Source organism: Cavia porcellus, unplaced genomic scaffold (genome assembly GCF_034190915.1).
Source record: "Cavia porcellus strain 051 isolate PalLab524CR breed Dunkin Hartley unplaced genomic scaffold, mCavPor4.1 scaffold_3, whole genome shotgun sequence".
Lineage (NCBI taxonomy): Eukaryota > Metazoa > Chordata > Mammalia > Rodentia > Caviidae > Cavia > Cavia porcellus.
This window is the reverse complement of record NW_026947486.1, coordinates 55,582,286-55,595,254: the sequence shown is the minus strand read 5'-3', so window position 1 is coordinate 55,595,254 and position 12,969 is coordinate 55,582,286. Positions and strand designations below refer to the sequence as shown.

Below are 12,969 nucleotides of genomic sequence, written 5' to 3'. Positions count from 1 at the left end.
GTATTAATTACTACTACTAGTATTGCTACTAAAGATAGTAGTCTAGCAATAGCTGCATTGTTATCACATAGATAGTATTTTGTTAGCACTTTGTATGTAACAGCTCATTTACTTTTATTGTTACTGTACTTTAGAAGACAAAATCTTGGAAGTTTACATTACTAGCTAACTAAAAAGTTTGTGCTCTAGTCTATCTTTGTCAATATCAATAATGGCTAATCTTGAAACTATTTAAAACATATTAAAATGGTATATACAAATGCAATTATACATTGCTTAACAACAGGGCTACTCTCTAAAAGATGAATCATTGGGTGACTTTGTCATTGTATAAAATTACAGAGTGTAATTTCAGATACTAAGAAGACTACAATAGCATCAGCTGATATATCTTAATTGGCCACCATCCTATATGCAGGGTAGCTGGCCACTGATGGAAATAAGTTATGTGGCACAACAATACAGTTAAATATAACTATAAATACATAAATAGTTAAATATTTATAGCATAGATAAATAGACAGATACACATACATGCATTTCCATGGTCTGAATGTTTTCCAAAAAGCATGTAGGTAGAATTTGATGTGAAGTGTTTATGTCATGAGGGCTCTAGCCTCATGAATAGATTAATGCTGATTATAAAAGACTACACTGCTGCAAGCGTAATCTCTTGTTCTCGGTTGCCATGTGATACCTTCCACCATATTACTGTACAACAAGAAGGTTCTCACTAAATCTGGCCCCTTGATCTTAGATTTCCCAGCTGACAAAACAATAAGAAATAATCTATGTTCTTTATAAATTACTCAATGTATAGTGTTCTGTTATAGCAGTATGAGATAAAATTAAGCCATATATACACAGACATAAAGGCAAAGCTGATAGAATCTTCATCAGTGATTTCTTTAGTCATTTCAGATTATTCTGACTAAAAGCATGTACTTATCACATATACTCATGTAAGATAATAGGTAACAGGCAGATAGATTTTCCAAAAATGGGAAGAGGTTCAAGAGATGGAGGGAGGTGGGAGGGAAGGTAGAGGAAAGAGACATAAAAATAATACATGTTATTCTCGTGTACCAACTACACACAGTAAATGTATTCAGGTACAACAAGCATGTACAAATAAAATTTCAAAACATTATTTTTAACATAAGGAATGTAAACATTATATATTACAAACATGTATGAAGAAAGGAAGGGACTAGATGGAGGGAGATGGAGGGAAGGAAAAAGAATCAAAAAGGAATTAAGAAAAAAAGAATTAAAGTTATTAAAAATCATCACACACTTGACAGTATATTTTACTTTAATGTATTCTTGATATACTTCCAAAATCCATGAAAAATAGGTCATCATATTAAAGCATACATCTTAGAAACAACATAAGAAAAAGCAAGAAAATAGTAATGCCACCAAAATGATCCAAATTTAAAACTCTGATTTGTGGCTTCAAATATATTTCATCTTATATAGTGTTCCAAAATGTTGCTCTTATTCTACTTTGGTTACATCTTAGTAAATGTACCTCTAGTCACAAAGGTTTCTTTTAAATCCAAGGACTGAGTTACAGAAGTTCTTTAGAAACAACTGTCAGACATATAACTATATAACCAGACTATGTTATAGTCAAAGTAAGTATAATTTCTGATCATATTATAATGTCTGCATAAAAACATACAGTATTATGGGACCATGGTGTGTCTTCTGATATTGTGTTCCTTGGGAAACAAAGTAAGACACACTGGATAAAATGAGAGAAATGTGTTGAGAATCTAGTTGAAATCCCAAGTAGGCAGAGATGACACTACACAATGTTAACATGCTGTTCTGGGCTTTATGGACTCACTTTGTTCCTTCAAAAAATACAGGTTTATATCATTTATAATAAATTTGGGAAATACATGCTTACGAGCCCTTACAGAAAGTTCTCTAAAGTTATATGATGGAATTACTATGGTAAAATTTCAAAAAGGATTAATGTAATACTTAGATTGTCTAAAAGAGAAAATATAATTCTTCACATGTATGATCTCAACTTCAGTAAAATTCTGCTCATGTATGATCGCAACTTCAATAAATGTTTTCTTGATCCATCATCATACTTGTTAACTGCTTATGCAAGCAAACAATACTGACAAATATAATTATTTCAAATTAAAGTCTTAGAAGCATTTTTTTATGTTTCCCATCAGTGCTAACTATTGTCCATTCAATCCCTTCAATGATGCCTTACTGCCTAGCATATTAAAACGAGATTTAGCAGCCATCATTGAAGCCTGTGAGATACCTGCCTTAGTGTTCCTGCCTGATTGTCAACTACTGCTTTCACCTGTCCTAAGACATTTTAATAATGTGCTTTGTTCGTGTTGTTTTGTCTATGGAAAGCAAGGGAGACCCTTTACCATGCCTGTAAAATTTCATTTTCATATCATGAAGATTTCCTCTGATTATTTTCTTCCTTATCTAATCTACAGAACTTTACATTTTCATGTAAATATCTGCCATTCTCCTTGTAATATGAGGTATTTATGAGTGTATGTGCACATGCATACGTTTATGTCTTTAATCACATTTAAGATTTTAAACACACTCAAAGAATGCCTGACTTGCATTTTCATATCACCAATTTCTGATCAGAAATCTAAAGGCATTAATGATACGCACAATACTATTAAAAATGAAGCTGAAGACATTAACGGGTCACTGAAATGTAGAATGTTGTTAAATAACGTAATAAATTATATTCCTGCATTTATTATATCAGTTAACAAATCAAAACTATTTTTGTGATTATTATTTATACATTTTGTTAATCTTATCATTTAACATGAAACACACAGACCACAAATAGACACAATGCAGTTAAAAATCAATTACCTTTGCTTGCACTTTCTACATGTTCTAGTTCCTCAGGAAATTTCAGAATATCTCGGTGATTTTCCTCACAAATCTCAGTAATAAAATTCAAAAGTGTTGTCTTTTGATCTGTTGATTTAGTGTCTTTGATCTGGAAGGGAACAACATGAAATGTTTTAGTAATTAAAACAGACTTTTTCCTTAAACAAAGGAAATGAATGAGTAAATTCCATTCATTAGAACTCAAAATTTTTTTTCTTAATGGGGTCTAGTAGCAAAGCTCTAGATTTTAAAATGACCATATTTTAAAAGCAAGAAATATGGACAATAATAGTATCAGATTAAACCTAATGTGCATTTTCAAAAATGTCTGAATCATTATGGTAAAATGAACTGTTCTTTTCATGAGAGAATAACACTGGCTTAAGCATTTTTAGTAATAGTCTTTGCTGATTACAAAAATATATTCTTGAAAGCTGGATTCATTTGTGAAATTGCACCTAGCCATCACTGATATAAATTAATGTAAAAGAATAAGAACATTTACATTCTACTTGTATGAGCCATGAGAAAATAATTCTCAAATTTGTTCTTATCCAGAATTATAAAAATAATCTGACTAACAGTGGTGATAATATAAAATTTTTGCTGATTACATATTGTATTTCTTTTTCAGAAACTAGAAAAAAGGTGCCACACTTACAATAATAAAAAAATAAAGAGCCAAAATATACACAATAAGAATCTAATATTTCCTTTATTATAATTCTTAGACTAAGCTGCAAATGAAATCAAGGATTTACTCAGAAGCAAAACATAAATAGAGCATAAAGTATCAACTTTTCTCATTTTGTTGGATGTTTTAATTCGATAATCCTTAGATGATGGGTTTGTCCACTGATGTTCATACTGATTTGGGGTTTTTAGCTTTAAGGATTACTCTGTTTAGAATAAATGAATATTCTTCACAAACAGGTTTTTTAAAAGGCTGCAGAGAATAGTTAGGTAATTACAGAGAAAATCCTTATTGTTTTAGGAACTAAGAGAGAAAAAATTCAGAACATTTACTAATCAGAACCATACTGAATCTGTTTTGTACTATAGCTTTTAGCAACTGTTCAATTTCAGATGACATAACTTAAAAGAAATATTAGACTTAAGGCTAAAATAAACAAATGGTCATAGAATGCATAGTTAAGTGGATTTGTTCCAACTGTCATAATTATTTTTTAGAATTTTCTAGAATCACCCCATATAGATCCAGTACTTTAAAATGTGCATTATTATAATGCACTTTTAAATGCTTTTCAGTACTACAAAGTAGTATAGCACTGTTCATGGGCAAGCTATAAGAAAACTACATGAACCTCAAGGGCAATTTGTCTTAAGTAAGCTAAGCAGCTATAGATGAATCAATGGGAGGTTCTCATTACAAAAAAGAGGCTTTAGGTGGGATTACTGTGTAAAATGCTCAGAAAGTGCATCATTTTCAGAATATGTAGAAGATCTTAAATAATAAGACATTTAATATTTTATTTTTCTTTTAAATTAACAAACCTACTAATCCTAAAATCCTAAAAATGTTAGATACTTAGGAAAATTGCAGGTATATCTTCCAAAAGAAAATCATAGAAATCAAAACAAAAATAAAAATAATGCAATTTGAAAGAATAATCAAGACCTGTCCAGTTCTTTGTATAACAAATTTTACAGGTATATTATACTTTAAAAAGTGCACATGAGTAACACTGGACAGGAAACATGAAAACAAAAAAATGGCATTGATCTCATATGTCAATTCTGTTAGTGCTATTCTTATTTTCTTGGGGGGTATTATTGTGCTTTAAAAACTACAGTTTTGGGTATAAATTTTTAAAAGTTTCAGTCTCATAATTTTAATTAATATACATTCAATATCTGTCATTAATTTGTTATGAAATTTAGTAGAATCAATGGTTACATTTCAAAAATAAAGCATAATATCAGTAAAGTAAAAATCTGTCTGACAAAATCACAAAGGTTTATTGACACAGTACGCAAACACTTTTATTTTTTAGAATTATAGTATTACCTTCAAAGGACAAACAAACATGATCAAATACATGCCTTGCCAAGTTGAGAAAAATCTTAACTGGTCTGAGAAACAAAATGTTTAATTGATAGTGCAATAACATTCATTTAAGTATTTATGTTCTTAAAAAACCCTTAATACTCAAGTGTTCATTTTAATGTTTCAAATTGGCAGAAAATCATGACAAATAGGTGGTATTTTTAATCTTGCTCCACGTGTGTGAACATTATACCAATTTGTAAAAAATAGATACATAATACAAAATAAATTGTCTTAGTGAAGTGCATTTACTTTGCATTATCATGTCTTTTGTCTGTCTTACCTGTCTCTCACACTGGCCTAATTGTGTTTTCTGCACTACTAGCACAAAGGGAAAGTTAAAACATTTACTTTCATCAGGTCTACTAGCTAGTGGCATTTATCCAAAAAATGTCTCTTGTGTTGTTTCTATTTATCTATCTCTTCAACAGACTATAAATATTAGAAAATTATATTTGGATGGATAGATAAGTAGAAAGATGGATATCAGGATAGAACAAAAGTAACCTAATGAATGTACAGAATCACTATTAAAGTGCTTGGGTTAGTTTATTAATTAATAAAACTGAATCACATTTGATAGCTGGTTAACTTGAAACTATGTTAAAACTATGATGTAACATCAAATATCTAAATATACTCGCCTGCATTGCCTATGTCTCATTGATGACTATCTTGCCAGTATGTCAAGGGTTTCTCTAGTCAGCAGTAAAACTTTTTTTTTCCTCTCCTCTAACCAGCCACAGTTAGGCAGGGCATGATATAGATACATGAATTCTTTGTGAAAGATGCAGAAGGATAAGAAAATGGCCAATCTACAATTCTATGAATATATTCTTTCAATATTTTTCACAACTAAAAACACAAACAGAAGTTTCAAAAATCAGTAAAACTTACAAGAGCTAAAAACAATGTATGTTAAGCAGATTTAGCAGTGAATAACAGTAAAAGTTACTGTAAATTGATTGTGTCATCAGTTAGCAAGCTACATAGCAGTTTGAACTACAATCAACTGGCCAATAAACGTCATCTATGGAGATTAATAATGGAATTTAATTTATTCTACCTAATCTTTAATAACTTTTGAAATGCATATACTTTTATTAAAAATATCTATTTCTAAAGATAAATCTGATCATTTTGAAATATGAATGATACGTAACAAAAGATATAATTTATGTTTAAATGCATTACCACAATTTTAGTCAGTGGGATAGCAATGCATTTGAACTAATTGACACCAGAGAGTTATTCTCAATATCCTCATTCAAGACTGAAAGTTCTCAGTTTTGCCACGTCTCTGAAATTGGGAAGTGGCACAGAGCCAGAGAGAGACCCTAAGACAATATTTTAATGATCTATATCAATCACAATCAATAATTCTGTGAACTCTTCTGTAAATAATTTTCCCTTCTGCTATAATTTAAGCCTGTTTCTTCTTTCTTTGTCCTCAGTGAGAACTGAAAGTAACTGGTCATTATCCTCTATATAACCCTTCACAGAGACAATTTGCTTGTCTTTTGTCATATTATCTAACCTAAACAACCACAGTTAATTTAATCTCTCCATGAGATGCTATTCTTCAAATGTATGGTTTTATTCTTAGCAAATATGATTTACTAAAATTTTTAACTGCAAATTTTTCTGTCATCTACCATAGAAGCACAGATATTTCTTGGATTTCCATGTAAGGTCCCTCATGAGATTGACTTTGTCTTTCTAATCTTGCTGCTTTGACTGTTGGTCTGATTATAACAGCTTAAATATATACTGTGCAATTTTATACCACTGTGTCTAGACGCTGTCCTGCCACTCTTCTTTCATCTACAAGATAAAGACCTACTCATATCGTAACAGCAAACAAAAACCCCAAAATGACACCCAGGATTTGGAGGCAGATTTAGGACACTGATGCGAATAATCCTCAAAATAATAAACTCATAAGGCCCAGGTGGAAAGTTTTTATGGAACTAAAAGGGGAATTACAGAGGCAGAGTATTTGCCTGTCTTTGATTGGTTCTTACATTATGTATAATAGTGACCAGCTATGCATCAGAGTGACCATCCATTTCTAAGAGACACAAGTAACAGGAACAGTTACCTGGGAAACTAACAGGCTGTTGGGGCGAGGGGCATTTTATGCTTCAGTAATTCATAGTTATTATACAAGCCCCACATCATCTCTGAAAACTTTTCTACCTTAGGAGCAATTGAAGACTTTGAGGACTACATTCCACACTTTTTTTTTTTTTTTTTACTATGAGCTCTTTCAAAGGAAAAGACTGAATAACAGTTTTTTATTCACATTATTTAGGAGAATGCTGGAACCTATAAGGTAGTCAATAACTGTCTGAATGAAGGTTTTTCTCTAAATGAAACTCACACTTGTGTGGTTTGTATAATAATACTTGTAAATTTAACTCCTGTCTCAGTTACTTTTCTCATTGCTGAGACAAAATACTTGATAGCCAAGGCTAAAGGAAGAAAATTTCATTGTAGCTCACAGTTTATATAGGTTTTAGTCTATAGTTAGCTGAGTCCAAGGCAGGTTGTCATGGTAGAGGGGATTCACAGAGAAGAAACAGTTCACTGTGGACAGAAGGCAGAAAATCAGAGAAGTAGTAAAGAAACAAGCAGCAAGGGATGGCAGCAGCCCTGTTCCTGTCCCTTCTATTCAATTCAGGCTACGTGCCCTTAAGGTGGGTAGCACTCACATCCACAGTGGGGCATCCTAATACTAGCATGGCAATGTTGACCCATCATCATATACTTAACCTCAGCATTACACACTCTGGATCTAGCCACAGCCATAAAGTCCCATCTATAACTGCATGAGATTTTGGGGGGACATCTAGATTTAAGCCATAGCAACTCTATGCACACAGAAGTACAAAAGTGGGTTGGGTAGGAAGCTGAACTTTTCCAGGATACTATATGTACTTAGAGTTAAGTAGGAGTACATGCCAATATAGTTATTATTTATTTCTCCATGAGCTGCAGATTGTACTGAACACTAAGAATAAGAGATAAGTAATGATATGTGATATCTTTAAGTCCTCAAATTCAGAATTTAGTAGAAAATATACCACTGCATTAAAAAAATCAGTGACATAGATAATAATTTGGTGGTATTTGTCAAGGACTGATATAATTAAAATATCTAGAGTAGGTATATAAAAGGCTAAGAACAAATTTCTGGAGACTGTGGGAACAAAAAAGAAACCCAGCATTTATTTAATTCAGTAAAAAGATTAGGTAAAGGAAAATCAAAGACTCTAAAAGTTTTTAAATTATGACTAATAAAAGTCTGATCTATCATATCCAAAACAACGAAGATGCCAACAGCAGAGCATGCAAGAGAGAAGAAGGATCATTTAGGAGAGTGACGGTTACTAGTAATGCATCATCACAATCTTCCCTGAACAGAAGTAGTAATTTATTTTTGTTTTTCCATAGTAATTGAGGTAGTCAGGGGTTGTGAAGAGAACAATTAGAATCAAGATACAGAATTTATAATATTATTTTATGATGGTCACCCAGAGTTGAATGCAAGAAAGTGCAGGAAATCTATCCACAACGCCAAAGACACAGAGTATTCAGACAAGGTCTGGATCCCAGTGTTGTCCTGCATGAGTCCAGATGAAAACCTAGAGCCCATGACAATGTCTTGCACGAGTCCAGTTGGAGGTCTAGAGCCCACAAAAAGGACACATGCCAGTCTGTTTAAAGGATCGGTGCTTGGGAAGGTACAAAGGTCAACAGTGGAAGCTAGAAAGTCTATGCTAGTGGGGTGAAGGAGCTGTGCTGGTAGGTTGAGGGTTCTACACTGGAGCCCAGGCTGTCCTGAAAAGTACTACAGCTATCCTCAGGGACACAGAGGTCCCAAGAGGCCCTCCAATAATAAGAACAGTTAAGTACATGCCAGAAAGCCAGCATGATGAGTTTGTCCTGGAGATGAAGCGGCGCATATCTTCCCCTCCAGAGCCAGGAAATGACGCTCAATGTAAGGACCAGAAGTCTCCCAAAGTGAACCATGGCCACTCTCACTAGCAAAGTTTCAAACTCCGCAGATGACAATGGTCCAACTCACACTGCAGAAGCTAGTCATGACGAGCTCCTCCAGGAGAACAACTGGATCAAAACAGCAACACAGAGAAACTCACAATGCCTTGCTTCTCCTTCACAGCTCTATGCTGCAACTTTCCTGAGGTGCAACATCTATGTTCAGCACCACAGTGATTTCATTTAGCTGGAGTTAAGTTGACCACCAGTTTTTAGTCCATAACAGTAATTTATTCTCTAGTTAAAGTACTGTCTTAGTTACTTTCCTCAATGCTTAGGTAGCATATCAGACATCCAAAGCTAACAGAGGAAAGGCTTATTTAGCTCACAGTTTGTAGAGGTTTCAGTCCAAAATTGGCTGTTTCTAAGGCCAAGTAGCTTGGCAGAGGAAAATAGTTCATGACAAGCAGACTACAGTAAAGTAACAAGGAACCTTAATGACATCTTTACGCACGTTTTATATTGTATCTGCAGCCAGGATTAGAGTAGTGCCAAACCAATCAGTGGACTGATTTAGTTATCACACACCTGTAATCCCAGCATCACACACTCTAGAACCAGCCACCTCTGAAAAAGTCCCACCTATGACCACATGAGGCTTTGGTGGAACAATTTTTATTTTTGTACTGGGGATTGCACTTGCGACCTTGCACTTGCCAGGCAGGTGCTTATGCCACTGAGCTAAATCCCTGGCCCAGGGGAACATCTATGCCCAAATCATAACAGTTATGCATAAATATACACTTTTATTTACACAATCAGCTTTACTTGCCAGATTGTGACCTCCTTAAAAATGAAGACTCTTAATTTCAACATTTTTTAATGTTCAAAGAATAAATTCTAAAAAATTCAAAGATAATTAGAGGCTGGTTTGATGATTAGGTAAATCTTTAAAAACCTTCTTCAGGCACTGTTTTACTATACTACCAAATATACAAAATAAGAAGGAATGGATAGACTGCAAGAAGAGTTACTATTTAGGGAAATTTTTTTTCAAAATATTGACTGCAGATAATCACTAGACAATAGAGAGGGCAGCAGAGCCAACAACTATAAATAGTGAGGCAAAGTGACAAAAATTATCATCCTGAGTAAGTTCAGCATAATTAGGCCTGAAGTGAACAACCAATAGAAAAAATAAGAATTAGAAATGAAGAATTCATGGGCTTTGAAATCCAATGTTTTATTTCATTTTATTGTTTTGTTTTATTTATGTATCTGGTAACCTGAGCAACTATTTTGAAGATAACAATAGGCAATATAACAACCATTGTTAAATTTCTAACATCTTTTTTTGAAAATAGTTATTAATTTTTTGTTCTTTTGCTTTTGTTGTTTTTTTTTTGTTTGTTTCTTAATTTTTCTGTTTGTTTTTTCTCTTTAAAATACAAAAAAAAAAATCATGCGCTTGACTAAGTCATTGACTGTCAAACTGTGATCTCTAGACTAGGATATAAGCCTACTGTGGGAACATTTTAAGAAAATCTTGGAGCCCTAATCCCAGTCACCCAAAATCCAGAACCTTTCAGGGTATGCTATGGAAATTTGTATTTTACTACATTAGAGAAAAATTCTCATATTGCCTCCAGGTCACTAAGATACATGCCAAAGTTCAAAAGCCACTAAGATAACATTTACAAGAAATTTCTATGTGAGCAGGGGCTTAACAATTAAAAATAGGTTCTGGGTATTTGCACTATTGTTTTTAAATGTAAAAAGTTAAATGGTCAACATGTTATTAAAGTTTGGTGTCAATTTAAAACTTAATAAATATTTAGCAATTTGTGGCTTCTGAAGGACAGAATTACACTGAATGTTTTTGAGTAATTCTGCCTGAGTTCAACTGAGACCTGGAGCCCATGACATTGCTTCCCACAAGTGCAGCAGGAGGCACAGCCCATGACAAAGAGCCATGCAAGTTTATTTCTGCGGTGGGAAAGCTTCAAAGTCAGCAGTGGAAGCTAGAAAGTCTGTGCCAGGGGGCGTTGAATGATCTATGCCACTAGATTGAAGGTTCTGCAATGGAGCCAGGAAGTGACACTCAAAGTGAGAACTAGACCTCTCTGTGAAAGTACCACAGCCATCCTCATGGACAATGATGCCCCTGTTTTCCAGACAATAAGAACAGCCGAGTTTCTGTCAGGAAAGCCAGCATGACAAGCTCCTTTAGGAAAACCAACAGCTCCAAATAGTCACAACACTTAGGAGAAGCACTATTTCCTTCCTCTCTACTTATTTTTATGCTGGCAACAGTCCTCAGGTGGGCCATCTGCATGCAGCACCATGCTGATTTAGATCAGCTGGTGTTCAAGTTGACCATCAGTACCACACTGGCCTTCTGAATTTCCTTGGCCTTCAGCATACCTCAGCAGGTCTTGGTTCTTTACCTGGCAGGATGAGCCATACCTTTATTCTTAAGATTATAGATCATTACTCATAATGCATGGTTGTTGTACCTAACCACTGACTTTAATAAAAGGGTAGTGTAATACCAGGAGATACCCTAAGAGATTTCTTGCATTCTAAAAATATTTTCCCTTACTTCTCATGTAGAATTTTCCTGTGGTACTCTGGATCAATCACTCTTGTAAAAATTACAAGTAACTTTTTAGATTGCTGATTTAGAGGTATGTGTTGCCCAAAATGATCATGGGAAAGTCTTGGCTTCTAGTTCAATGGAATCATGGTGGTCCACTCTGGGAAAAACCCTCCCATCTCTGAAACTAAGACTTGTAGGCCACTAGAATGTAAGTTCACGAAAACAGGAAGCAAAAGTTTTAATACATCACTAAATGTATCAGTGAAGGGTAACAGTATTATTTATACTCATAGTTTCCTAGACTCATGAAACATAGTTATGGGAGAAACAGCACCTAACACTGATATTAAAGATTTGTGTCTGGATGTCCCCCCAGTGCCTCATGTGGTCATGGGGTGGGGAGGCTTTTCAGATACAGCTGAATCTACAGTTTATGATGAATGTATGGCCCAATACTGGGAATAAGGGTACTAATCCTACACCTGCCCTAAGGCGGGTGCCCTCCATTCAATATAAGAGACCAAAAAAAAGGTTTCCTTTTTCTCTCTCTCTCCTCAGTTGTTGCTTTTGCTGTCTTCTGCTGCCATGAACTGTTCCTCCTTATCATGTGCCACCATATCATGGAACCAGATCATGGTCTTGGTCTGAAACTTCTACCAACTGTGAACTAAATAAACCATTCTTCCTCATCTTTAAGTTCTATGTATCTTGTCTCAGCAACAAGTAACTAAGATAATTGGACACTGATTCAGAACATACACAGCAATCTGGAGGGCTATGCTTCAGCTCTACAAGTATGGCCACCTCACTGGAGCTATAGCTTCATTTTAAAAAGGGAATTCCACTGTTTTATCAATCCACCTGCTTAAAAATCATGGGGAATATAGTAAAAATCAATGATCCCCTGAGCAGGAGTCCAGTGGCACACTTCTTTGGCTGTGAAATGTGTTTCTTGATCAAAAGCAATACTGTGCGGAAAACCACAGTGATGGAGGAGACATTTTATAAGTCAATGGATGGTAGTTTTGGTTTTACATGCAGGAAAGGCAAATGCATACCCAGGATAAGTGTGTATTCTATGTAAATTACTTATACCTTCAGTACCTGCTTCAACATGATTACATATATCACTACTGTTTGGTGATAAACTGTTGCTCTGCACATCTAATTCACAATTTTGTGGATCAGATAGCAGCACCCAGTCTACAATGGGTAGTTCAGGTTGCTTGGTAACTTGGTTTCCATAGTCAAGCTTTGGTTTCTACAAAGCTTCAGTAGCAGGCCAGGTGTTGAAAGATTTTCCTTCAGAATACACCTATAAGCATTTAGATTCTTTATGTATGTCTGGAGCTGGAAATTTCAATCTTTGAGCTCAGTACTTTCCTTCAGTAGT

At 34.4% G+C, this 12,969-nt stretch overlaps 1 protein-coding gene across 7 annotated transcripts in view; it reads right to left on the bottom strand.

Moving 5' to 3' along the window:
- Diaph2 (diaphanous related formin 2) overlaps positions 1 to 12,969 on the bottom strand; it is an 875,814-nt gene that overhangs the window by 433,126 nt on the left and 429,719 nt on the right. For all 7 annotated transcript variants that reach the window (XM_063245551.1, XM_063245550.1, XM_063245546.1 and 4 more), the window contains one exon: positions 2,887 to 3,016. In XM_063245551.1, coding sequence (XP_063101621.1) covers positions 2,887 to 3,016 — 130 coding nt within the window. The remainder of the gene's footprint in view (positions 1 to 2,886; positions 3,017 to 12,969) is intronic.